General features: G+C 45.2%; 1 protein-coding gene across 1 annotated transcript in view; it reads left to right on the top strand.

The window, feature by feature from the left end:
* The first annotated feature begins 8,578 nt into the window (after positions 1-8,578).
* Top2a (DNA topoisomerase II alpha) overlaps positions 8,579-12,435 on the top strand; it is a 31,366-nt gene continuing 27,509 nt past the window's right edge. Inside the window, exons 1-4 of the mRNA XM_057775984.1 lie at positions 8,579-8,692; positions 9,673-9,825; positions 10,176-10,266; positions 11,486-11,549. Coding sequence (XP_057631967.1) covers positions 8,672-8,692; positions 9,673-9,825; positions 10,176-10,266; positions 11,486-11,549 — 329 coding nt within the window. The 5' untranslated portion in view covers positions 8,579-8,671. The remainder of the gene's footprint in view (positions 8,693-9,672; positions 9,826-10,175; positions 10,267-11,485; positions 11,550-12,435) is intronic.

Raw genomic sequence — 12,435 nt, 5'->3', positions numbered from 1 at the left:
GAGAACGATGACCAATACTTCTTCATGCCAACAAATCTAACCAGTTTGAAATGGAGCCTGAAGACACAGGGACCAGACAAAAACCTCTGCTTCCCTCCTACTCTGGCTCCTTTTCCTGTGGATCACTCTTTCCTCCTTATTATCCTTATATTTAGGTTTTATCCTGTCTTTTTTGTTTATTTGTTTGTTTTTGTTTTTTGGAATAAGGTTTCTCTGTGTAGTTCTGGCTGTCCTGGAACTAGCTCTGTAGACCAGGCTGTCCTCAAATTCACAGAGATCTGACTGCCTCTGCCTCCCAAGTTCTGGGATTAAAGGTGTGCACTGCCACTGCCAGGGAAATTATTTATTCCTATTTTATGTACATTGGTGTTTTTCTTGCATGCATGTCTGTACGGGCATCCAGTCCCCTGAAAGAGGCTGCCTTGTGGGTACTGGGAATTGAACCCAGGTCCTCTGGAAGAGTAGCCAGTGCTCTTGACTGCTGAGCCATGTAGTGATATTTTTGTTTGTGATGTAGCTTGCCTGAAGATCAGAGTGCAGAGCTTAGCCACTAGATAGCCATAGAGGCCAGGCAGTGGTGGAACAAACTCCATTTTGAGACAGGACCTAACTAGAGAGGTGAGTGCAGCCCAGGAAAGTCATAAACTTTCCCAAGAAACTGTGCCTATGTTTCTAGTCCTCCAAATGAATTCACGGAGCTGGATTTCCAATGCAAATTACATGAGGGTTTTCAATATTCAAACTCAAGTTTGGATCAGCACCTTTCCAGCACCCAGCATGGTATGGCAGGGAGCCCTGGAGGGCAGAACTTTTAAAGGGGAAATGCAGTAATCAGGGGAGTTCATGTCCTGTCATCTTGGGATTGGGTAAGGAGGGCGTAGGGTAAGGTAGTTTCTGAAACCACTGGTCAGTTTTAGGGCACGAAAACCTAACAAAAAAGCCATTAATAACTGACAAGGTATCAGGATGCCTACAAGGAATATCTGGACCTCGTTAAATTTTTTGGTCCTGCTCCCTATCTCCTTTATTGGCCATTTTCAGGGTATCTGTTCAAATTCTGCTATCACAGCACATTTCTGGAGCTGAGATCAGGCCCTGCTCATTAAATGGTTTAAGATGAAGCCCCTTCTTTTAAAATAGAGTTTGCAAAGTCAGGTCCTCACACCTGCCTGGTCAAAGTCACCCAGCAGGGTACCCAAACAACATCTGTTTACATCCGCTTGCTTCAAATGTCCTTGTAGGTACCAGATTAACCACTGTCTTGACTGTTTTAAAATTTCCCCTACACCCAACCAACAAATTCAAAAGTTGTATACTTGCACCCAATCCCCAAACGCCAAGGCTTGTGCCACCCTGCTTGTGATGTTTCCCTTTAAAGCCCCCCCTACCCTAAAGCTTCAAGGTCCTTCTCCCCCACCCGCTGCAGCAGTGTGTTGGATTGTGGTCCAGGTTAGCTAACTTGTAGTCAATAAGGCCCAATGTGTTTGCATCGGATGCTGGCTCTGTGGTGGTCTTTGGGGGCGCCCAGTGACACAGGCTTAACAATACACATCTTCAATCTCAGCACTCGGGACAGAGGCAGACGGATCTCTGTGAGTTCAAGGCCACCCTGGGCTACACGAGATTGAATCTGTTTAAAAGAGAAACAGAGCTCACACAAAGGTGATCCCAACACTTAGGATAACAAACCCTTAATCCCAGCACTAGGGAGGTGGAGACAGGAGTGATATGACTGGGCAGAGAGAGAGAAATATAAGGTCGGAGGAGACAGGAGCTCAGCAGATTCAGTCTGAGGATTCCTACGGACAGGATCGCCTCTTTGGTCTGAGCGTTGGTAAGAACTCTACTGGCTGGCCATTCTGCTTCTCTGATCCTTTAGCTTTTACCCCCTGATAGCTGACTCCGAGTTTTTATTATTAAGACCAATTTGTGCAACAGACCCATCTCTCCAGCCCCCTTACCCTGTCTTTTAAATATTCTACTTGCTGAACATCACCCTAAACCCAAACTAAATGTTCCACACAAGCTTTCCCAATAGCGCCCACTCCACGACAGCTTGTTCCCGATACATCGGCTGAAATGGCCGGCCGTTTAGGTCGCTGCCGTGGAGACGCGGGCTAAAATGACCTCCATCCCTTTCACCCTGGGCCAAATACAATTCTTTGCCTCAGTCGTCCGTTTTCTCTCTTGAGAAACAAAACGCAGCAGCTCCCTGTTACTTCTGCTGGCTTATTTCAGTGCGGCCGTCCTGGCAACGGGACCAGTCACTGTCACCCACTCCGTTTCTCCTGCTTCCGCTCCTCCCTCTGTCCATATCTTCCAGAAAATCCCCTCCCCGTTTTTACTCTCTAACCAGATCATACAGCCCTCTGATAATTATTTTTTTCATTATCTTCAGGAATACAGGACGGCGATCGCCTGACCAGTCGTGGCCGATCAAGTTAAGATAGGTCTGCTACTTGATCAGAGGTCCCCACACACACACCCGTGGATTCAGAACTGTATGCACTAACAAAGACCCTCCTCCGCAGAAAACAGCTGTCGTGCCTCGGCCCTGCATTTTTTTTATATCCTCTCAGAGTTAGGAATGGTAGTTTCCTGCCGAAAACTACACTTCCCAGATTCCCTTGAGCACTACAGAAGTCATTTCTGCTCCATCAGGGGCGGCAGTGGCGGCATCCTCATCTTCCTCATTTTGGCCATCCACGCACGTGGGTGACAAGGATCCCCCTCCCTGTGGTTGTGAATAAACATGGTCCCGCCCAAGGTTCCCTCGGCCTTCCGTCTCTCTACAGCTATTTTACTAATCTAACACAAATGCCAGTGCAACTCGGCACTGCTGTGGGATTTCATTCAAAAGTCCGAGACATTGAATTGTTGAGGGCACGCACTGCCAGAGGGAACTTCTCAGTAGATTTGAGGGTTAATGATCCTGAGTCCCTTCCTTGGAACTTACTTCCCTTACTCTTCTCCCTTCGCCACCTGCAGCCCAGAGGCTGAACTCTGTGGGAGATCTGGGGATTTCCTGATCTACTCCAACAGAATACTTGACTGGTATTCTCAGTAAAGGGGGTGGGGGCAGACACAGGGACAGACAGACAGGAAGAGAGAGCCAAATCCCCCACTCAGTCAGCCGGCTGCAGGGAAGAAATGACGCTCCCTCTCCAGGACTGCCCCGGATTGATGATGGAGACCCAGAGCTTTCAGGATCTCCTAACCTCTTTGCTGCAGCTCTGGAGAGACCAGAAACACACAACGCCCAGGAGGAAACAGCCAAATGCTTTATTAAAGGAGTGCACATATGCCTTTAATCCCAGCACTTGGGAGGTAGAGGCAGGACAGCTAGTTACACAGAGAAACCCTGTCTCAAAAATAAATAAATAAATAAATAAATAAATAAATAAATAAATAAATAAATAGGTGCAAATACACTCTAAGAGAATCTAGCTACCATTAAAAAGACAGACAAAGGGCTCCCTACTGACAGGAAGGAGTGTTCAGGCAGTTTTGGAAGAAGGGATTTGTAGAATCCCATAGGGAAAGCAGGAGGAGCGCTCTCCCCCCCCCCTTCTCCCTCACCCCAGACAGGGTCCTCTGGAAGCTATGCAAAGAAACTCTGTGAAGAAAAGAAAGAAAGAGAGAAAGAAAGAGAGAGAGAGAGAGAGAGAGAGAGAGAGAGAGAGAGAGAGAAAGAAGAGAAGAGAAGAGAAGAGAAGAGAAGAGAAGAGAAGAGAAGAGAAGAGAAGAGAAGAGAAAAAAAATTGTTTCAAAAGTAGAATAAACAGAGTCATGATTAAACTGACTTCAGGGAGACTTGAGAGCTGAGATTCAGGAAACAGTGCTGGAATAGCTTACTAAATTCCTGTTGTCCTGTGTGGACTTCGCTGGAATGAACTCAGAGTGGAGGGCAGGAGGGGAAGCAGCTGAAACACCACCCTTGGGAAGCATGCCCACCGAGCTTCTGTGCTGGGGAGAAGGCAGCACGGCTGGCTTCTGGCGCAGAGAGTGGCACCCCGGCTCTGGAGCCCACCGCCCAATCAGTCTTCCAGCTGCTGAGTACCTAGTGGCCCTAAGCACTGATGTCACCCTTCTTCCCAACAGACAGTGACCAGAATACGGCTGAAGACACTGAGGACAAGGACTGGAACAATGTCAAAGCACCCTAGCCTGTGAGCTGTTTTCATCCTCAGCTTTCTGTCACATCGCGGTTCTGCATTGGTCCTCTCTTTGACTTCGCCACCAGGGTCATCATTGGGCATGTAGGGTTATTTAACAATAATTGATCATGGGCTGCTGCTGCTCCTCCCCCTCCCCCTCCTCCCCCTCCCCCCCAGCTCCTCCTACTCCTCCTCTTCTTTTTGAGACAGGGTCTCTCTATGTATCCCTGGCTGGCCTGGAACTCTCAGAGATCCACCTACCTCTGCCCCCCTGAATGCCAGGATTAAAGGCATGCCCCACCACCTGGTCGATCTCAGGCTGTTTTTAGGTTTTTGAAGACAGGGTTTCTCTATAGCTTTGAAGCCTGTCCTGGAACTAGTTCTTGTAGACTAGGCTGACCTCGAACTCACAGAGATCTGCCTGCCTTTGCCTCCCGAGTGCTGGGATAAAAGGTGTGCGCCACTACCTCCTGGCCTTCAGGTTTCTTTTGGAAGGGAAAAATGTTTAAATTTATCAATTCCTTGATGATGATAGCCTACTATTTTATTTTTTATTTATTTATTTAATATTTGTTTATTATGTATACAATATTCTGTCTGTCTGTATGCTTGCTGGCCAGAAGAGGGCACCAGACCTCATTACAGATGGTTGTGAGCCACCATGTGGTTGCTGGGAATTGAACTCAGGACCTTTGGAAGAGCAGGCAATGCTCTTAACCTCTGAGCCATCTCTCCAGCCCAGATAGCCTACTATTTTAAAATTTATTTTTAGTTTTGTTTATTTATTCTTTTGTTTTGTTTTCAAAGACAGGGTTTCTCCTTGTAGCCCTGGCTGTTCTAGCACTCACTCTGTAGACCAGGCTGACCTCGAACTCAAGAGATCCAACTACCTCACCTCCTGAGTGTTAGAATTAAATGTGTGGACGCCACAACCAGCCTATTATTATTCCTGTTTCCCCCACACACAGGAAATCGAAGACGCTTTCTCCATCAGGATGACACAACTGACAAACTGTGCTTGAAATTCAAATCAACAAGTAGTGGAGAGAAGGAACTGGTTCAGCCAAATTAGTAGTTATTCAAATTATGCTGCTATGTTTGTCTAGCATCGTGTAACACGTGAGCGAAAAGGAAAATACAAACGCAGTCAAAATTGATGTGCCAAGGTCGTGGTGCGTTCCTGAGGCCCCGACACTCCCCACAGGCAGGAGGATCGCCAGAATTTCAAGGCCAGCCTGGTCTATGCAGCAAGTTTCAGGCTAGCCAGGAGTACCCATGACCCGTCCAGCAGGCCAGGTAATCTATGGGTCTCGAGGAGGCATCACCTAGGGAATAATGGGGGGAGAGGGAAAGGAAACCAAGCGCGTAAAGAAGGACAAAGTCAGACTGAGATGCATCAAGGCTCTGTTTATCGCAGGCAGGGTTTTGCTTTATATGGGGCTGTTTTGGCAGGGCAGGGTAGGGGTAAGGGGGATGGAAAGATACTGTGCCCTAGGCCAAGGAGGAAGTAGTTGTTTTTTGTTTTTTGGTTTTTTTGTTTTGTTTTGTTTTGTCGAGACAGGGTTTCTCTGTGGTTTTGGAGCCTGTCCTGGAACTAGCTCTTGTAGACTAGGCTGGTCTCGAACTCACAGAGATCCGCCTACCTCTGCCTCCCAAGTGCTGGGATTAAAGGCGTACGCCACCACCGCCCGGCTGTTTTTTGTTTTTAACCTATCTTTTGGAACATCTTGCGGTTGAACTGTTCCCCAAGAACTTGCGACACAGCTGGCTGTGCCATAATGACAAGCTATTGTTATGAAAAGATCTATGAGGAAGTGTGGTCAACTATCTTGGCTTGAGGGTCTTCTGGCCCCCAACATACCCAGAAATATCTTATTTTGAAAACGAGATTGTATTAATTTATACACAACTGTGATAAAAAATTCAACCTATGACTACGTAGTTACAGCCATACTGCCCTATTTCCCTTGCTCCTAGGTGTGGCCACATGACTAAGCTCGAATGTGACTTGAGCTAGTTTCCTGAGTAGACATAGCCTGGGCACTTCCCTCCATCCCAATTTCCTTTCTGTAAACTGGAAGTGTAAATGATCATTAGCTGTTAATGACATCTTATCTGAGGTACTGTGTTTTATCATAGAGCAGATCTCTATAACTTCCCTGGACTGACTCGTCTTCCATTTCCAGGAGAGAGAAATAAGGTCCTAACTTCCATACGCCATCATTATTTGAATCATGTGTTAAGTCACACCTCATCAAAACCGCTACAGATAAATCCAAGGTTTTCACTTAGACATGAAATATAAAGAGCAGAAGAGTCTAAAGACTTGTATTCTGGCCGGGCAGTGGTGGCACACGCCTTTAATCCCAGCACTCAGGAGGCAGAGGCAGGCGGATCTCTGTGAGTTCGAGACCAGCCTGGTCTACAAGAGCTAGTTCCAGGACAGGCTCCAAAACCACAGAGAAACCCTGTCTTGAAAAACCAAAAAAAAAAAAAAAAAAAAAAAAAGACTTGTATTCTGAGAAACTGTTGAGCAACAAGGGACTTCTCTTTCTACTTCAAACTCCATACTATAATTTTAGATTATGAACACTTATGACTTTATAAATTGTAAAAAAATGAAAATTTAATTGTAAAACTTAAGAAAACATTAAATTTTAACTGTTTGCAAGCATTAAAAATTATGAAACTTTATAATTAATTAAATCATATGAATTCAAGTTTAAGTTATAAATAACATACTTCTAAATAAAATCCTGTAATACATAAAAAATAGTCTTATCAGTTCTGGTAACGTGTCAGGCATGCACATTTCTATAAGAACTACTAACAATAAGCTGTATCCATGATTAAGATGAGAAAAGAATCAAAATACTAAAACCATTTTAAATTCAAACATCTTTACAAAACATAAACCATTTGCTAGTTTAAGAAGAGAAAAGGGAAACAATGTGTGGTATGAAACCAAATGGAACATGTGATTTCCATGTACTTTATGTGATATCTGGAATTTTATATTTTTTTCCCGAGCCTTCATTAAACCAACCAAGACTGAGAAATCTATTAAAAAAAAAAAATTCAACCTATGGGGGCTGGAGAGATGGCTTAGAGGTTAAGAGCACTGACTGCTCTTCCAGATGACCTGGGTTCAATTCCCAGAAACCACATGGCAGCTCACAACTGTCTGTGACTCCAATCTAGGGCATCTGACCTCCTTGGATGGACATGCCTGCAGGCAAAACAACAATGCACATAAAACAATAATAAATAAATTATAAAAAATATTTAAAAAATTCAACCTAGCACTTCATGTCTGTTTTTTAAAATTAATTAGCAGGGGTGGAGGCTGGAGGTGGCGGGGGCAGACAGGGTCTCAACTCTGGAACTCATGGTAATCCTTCTGCCTCAGCCTCCTAAGTGGTGAGGTCACAGGCAGAAGCCACCAAGTCTAACCTCTCATATCAGATTGATCAGTGCGCTGGAAGGCACAGTACATAGCCCTGGTGGGTTCCCTCCCTGGCCGACTGAGAGAGAGGTTCCGTCTCATGACGGCTTCTCATTCCCTTGAAGAAGCATGAAGGAATCTTTTATCAGTCATGATCCTGCCGTCTTCCACAAGGGGTTGTTTATGCTCCTGGAGATTTTGCATGTTTGGAAGTCTAAGACCACGGCGAAAGAACTCTCTTGTCATTGAAAATAAATTGGAGAGGGGAGGTGGGATGACAACCGGAACCCCAGGGGTTCTCAGTTCCTCACGTGTGCTGATCCCCCACCATAAAATTATAAAATAATTGCATTGCTACTCCGTAACTGTAATTTTACGACTGTTATGAATCGTAATGTAAAGATGCGCTATGCAACCCGTAGGGGGTCTCGACCCACAGATTCAGAGTCGCTGCCCTAACCAAAGTGACCGAGAACTCGCGCTGTTTTCTCAAGAAAAAAAAAAAAAAAGGATATCCATTCCTCTCGCTGCCTACATAACGATTAGGGGAGAATTTCTGTAATTTTAGCGAATCTGAGATAAAGAATGAACACCCGTTTCTACATCATTTCATTCAGGCGGACAGCTGAGGACAGCTTTGCACTCCGGTAGCGCTTTCTCTCTTCAGAGTACTCCGTTCAGAGCACATAGACCTTTCTCATTGGTCAGATTTCCTGTCAGTCTGCGCTACAACTATAGTATACAACAACTGCGCTATAGTAATTGGTCCATTTTGAAGGTTCTCCCGCCTCCCTTACCTAATTGGTCCATTCGAACAGGCCGCCTCGTCAATGGGTATGAATGAAAGACCGTCTACTATTGGTTCCTCTAAACGGCGCTAATGGGAGCGGCTCGGTGATTGGTTGCTCTGGTTTGGGCGGGCTAGGCGGAGATTCAAATGAAGTAGGAAAGCACTATCCTAACCGCCGCGCGTCTGTGGAGCAGCGTCCGGTCGCGGGTCGCCTCTCGTTCCACCCCCCCTGAGTTCGTCGCTTTCGGGACTCTCGAGCCCCCCTGCAGGACCGTCACCATGGAGTTTTCTCCGCTGCAGGTACGGCTCACGGGTGGGCCTGGGTGATGGGGCCTTGGCGCCGCCTCTGCATCCGTGGCTCCGGGGCGGAGGGCAGGCCTGCGACCGGCCGGGCGGCATCCCGACACCCGGTCGCCTCGGCCGCGGGGGGCCGCGGGGGGCCGCGGGCGGGGCGAAGTCCCTCACGAGATGCTAGCGTCCGCACGGACTTCTAGGGGGCCGTGCGTTTTGCTCGTTCGCGGGGCAGGGTCCACTCGTCCCGTGGCCGCCCTGTGTTCTCACGGCCCTGGTGTGACTTCCGAGCGGCATGGGATTGAGTGCCGTGGCCCTCTTTTCTCCTCCGCCCTCACCTCGGAAGGTGCAGAGCGTGACAGTTGCCCCGGGACTGGCCGGCCGTGTGGCTCGGGAAACGTCCCGTTTCGGGGTGTGAGCGTGGCCACGGGCTGGCCTCGCTAGCCGACAACACCGCCTGTTGTCTGCCCGGGACTCTGCGGGCACGCAGTAGGTATTTGCCCATTGGCTGAAAGGAACCGAGTGTAGTTTATTTCTGACGTCAAAATACTGTTCAGGGAAGAAATTCCCCGTATTCGATCTGAGAAATAAGATACCTGTGGAAACGGACACCTGCTAGCCAGACCTAGCGGGACACGCTTGTGAAGGCAGCTGCTCCGGAGACGGAGGCAGGAGGATGGCTTAAACTACTTAATGGGACCCTGAGTTAAAGACAAACAACCAAAAAAGGCCTGGGGGGTTTAAACTCAGAGGTCAGAGCGTTTTTCCTGGCACGTCGCGGGTTCCATCTCCCTCTCTGCACACACAAAACACTTTAGAGCCTAGTTACAAGGATTGTAATGGAATTGCTTGTTCAAAACTATGGACCCACAAACAGATGACAAATTGTGATATAGCATATTGAGTTTATCACTAGCGTATTTTGTTGATCATTTCTGATAAAGTTATGATTAAGCAGTCAGTTTTCTTTTTCTTTCCCCAATGACTAGCCTGTAAATGAAAATATGCAGATGAACAAAAAGAAAAATGAAGATGCCAAGAAGAGACTGTCTATTGAAAGAATCTATCAGAAAAAAACACAATTGGAACATATATTGCTCCGCCCAGATACCTACATTGGCTCTGTGGAATTAGTTACCCAGGTAAAACCAAGCTGTTGTTGGATGGCATGCTTTTTCAGGCTAGTGTTTTGTACTTCACTCACTGAGGGTCACGGAACTGACCTATTGTTCATGCACATGCAGAAACACACACACACACATTTCAACCTTTATCTAAGAAGACTTTATTCCTGGATGTGTTGCTGCATGCCTTTAATCTCAGCACTTGGGGGCAGAAGCTGGTAGATCTCTGAGTTTGAGACTAGCCTGGTCTATGTAAGCCAGTTTTTGACTACCCAGTGCTACATAGTGGGATATTATCTCAAAAGAAAGACTAGGCTATTAATGACAAAACAATAAATAAATAAAAATAACTTTTTTTTTTCTTTTAGCAAATGTGGGTTTATGATGAAGATGTTGGCATTAACTATAGGGAAGTAACTTTTGTTCCTGGTTTGTATAAAATCTTCGATGAGATTCTAGGTAAGTAAGGATTTTTATATAAAGATCTACTGGTCAAATTCTTAAGTAGCATTCTTACAAAACCCTCTGTAGACGTTGCTCCTCTTACTTTAAGTAATTAGTTGTCAAAAGTAGGACAGCCATAGCCTGGTCTACAGAGCTGGTTCCAGGACAGGCTCCAAAGCCACAGAGAAACCCTGTCTCGAAAAAACAAAAAACAAAAACAAACAAACAAAAAAAAAAAGGTAGGACAGCCAGGCTGGATATGGCAGCTCACGCTTTTGATCCCAGCACCTAGAGGTAGAGGTGGGCAGGTCTCTGAATTTGAGGTCAGCTTGGTCTACACAGTGAGTTCTAGAGCAGCTAGACCCTGCCTCAAAAAAAGTGAAAGTCGCCGGGCGGTGGTGGCGCACGCCTTTAATCCCAGCACTTGGGAGGCAGAGGCAGGCGGATCTCTGTGAGTTCGAGACCAGCCTGGTCTACAAGAGCTAGTTCCAGGACAGGCTCCAAAACCACAGAGAAACCCTATCTCGAAAAACCAAAAAAAAAAAAAAAAGTGAAAGTCATATAAAGTTCAGAAAATTAAGTTTTCTCTGGAAAGAATTCTATGAACAAAAGTTGCTATAGTAGAAGGCTATAGAGAGATGGCTTAGCAGTTAAGAGAACTGACTGCTTTTTCAGAGGATCCAGGTTCAATCTCTAGCATCTGCATGGCAGCTCACAACTGTCTGTATCTCTAAGATCTGATACTCTCACACAAACATGCACAGAAGCCAGGCGGTGGTGGCGCACGCCTTTAATCCCAGCACTTGGGAGGCAGAGGCAGGCGGATCTCTGTGAGTTCGAGACCAGCCTGGTCTACCAGAGCTAGTTCCAGGACAGGCTCCAAAACCACAGAGAAACCCTGTCTCGAAAAAACCAAAAAAAAAAAAAAAAACATGCACAGAAAATAAAAGTAAACAATTATTTTTAAAATTGCTATAATAAAACAGTGAGGTGGTAATTCTATTACTGGGGAGGTAGATGCAGTAAAATCAAAAGTTCAAGGCTATTAACTGTGTAGCAAGTTCAAAGTCAGCGCGAAATGCACGCGATTCTGTCTCCAGAAAAGTTGCTGTAGACTAACACCTTATTAATGCTATTCCTTTGTTATTTGTGGGTTTATTTTCTATATTATAGAGCTAATGTGGTTTTTAATGCTCTTAACTGTCATCTAAGTGTGTATTTCATTTTCTTACAGTTAATGCTGCAGACAACAAACAAAGGGACCCCAAAATGTCTTGTATCAGAGTCACAATTGATCCGTAAGTGCTAAGTGCTAGCCTTCTGTTTGCTAAAGCTCAAATTATTTGTTATATTTGCTTTGATTACTAGTGAAGATAGCTTTTTATAAATTAAGATTCCTGCTGGGCATGCTGACTTGTTATACCTTTAATCCCAGCACTTTTGGGAGGCAGAGGTAGGCGAATCTCTGAGTTGGAGGCCAACCTTGACTACGAAGTGAGTTCCAGGAAAGCCAGAGCTACACAGAGAAACCCTGCTTCAAAATAAAAGTTTTAAATTAATAAAAGGGCTGAGAGTGTAGCTTGATGGTAGCACATGTACAATCCATGCTTTGAGCCACAGTACTACAGAAAAACAAAACAAATGCCATGTGACAGCATACACCCTTCATTCCAACAGAAGGAAGAGTCAGACAGATCTCTTTGAGTTCCAGGCCAATTAGAATTATGTGGTGAGGCCCTGTTGCAAAACAAAACAGATTTCCATATTTGCTCTGAACCATTTCAAAGTAATTTATAAACATGATGCTTAATCTCTAAATGCAGTGGTTCAGCTAGCATTTCCAATAATTGGTCAGTCGTCTAAAAATGTAAAAGGTTTTTAGGGGTTTTTTTCTTTATTTTTTTTCTTTATTTTTTCCTTTTCTGATGATGCTATTGAAACAGAAAACCAGCAGGTGGTAGTAGAGAATAATTTGGGTTTACATTTCTGGTTTTAAATGATCATGTTCCTTTGTGGGGTGGCCAGGATGCCTGTTTAACATTTTTTTATTAGCCTGATCAGTGCTGACATAAACTATGCTTAAAGTTCTTGTTGGGTGTTTGTTAATGATAACTGCGCACTTGATTTCACTTAAGGACTTGATAATGATCTTTTAAAGATGTTGAGCTAGTTTTAACTGATTTT

The sequence above is a fragment of the Chionomys nivalis genome, chromosome 7 (genome assembly GCF_950005125.1).
Source record: "Chionomys nivalis chromosome 7, mChiNiv1.1, whole genome shotgun sequence".
Taxonomy (NCBI): domain Eukaryota; kingdom Metazoa; phylum Chordata; class Mammalia; order Rodentia; family Cricetidae; genus Chionomys; species Chionomys nivalis.
Note: the sequence above shows the minus strand (reverse complement) of the source record. Positions and strands in the feature narration are given on the sequence as shown.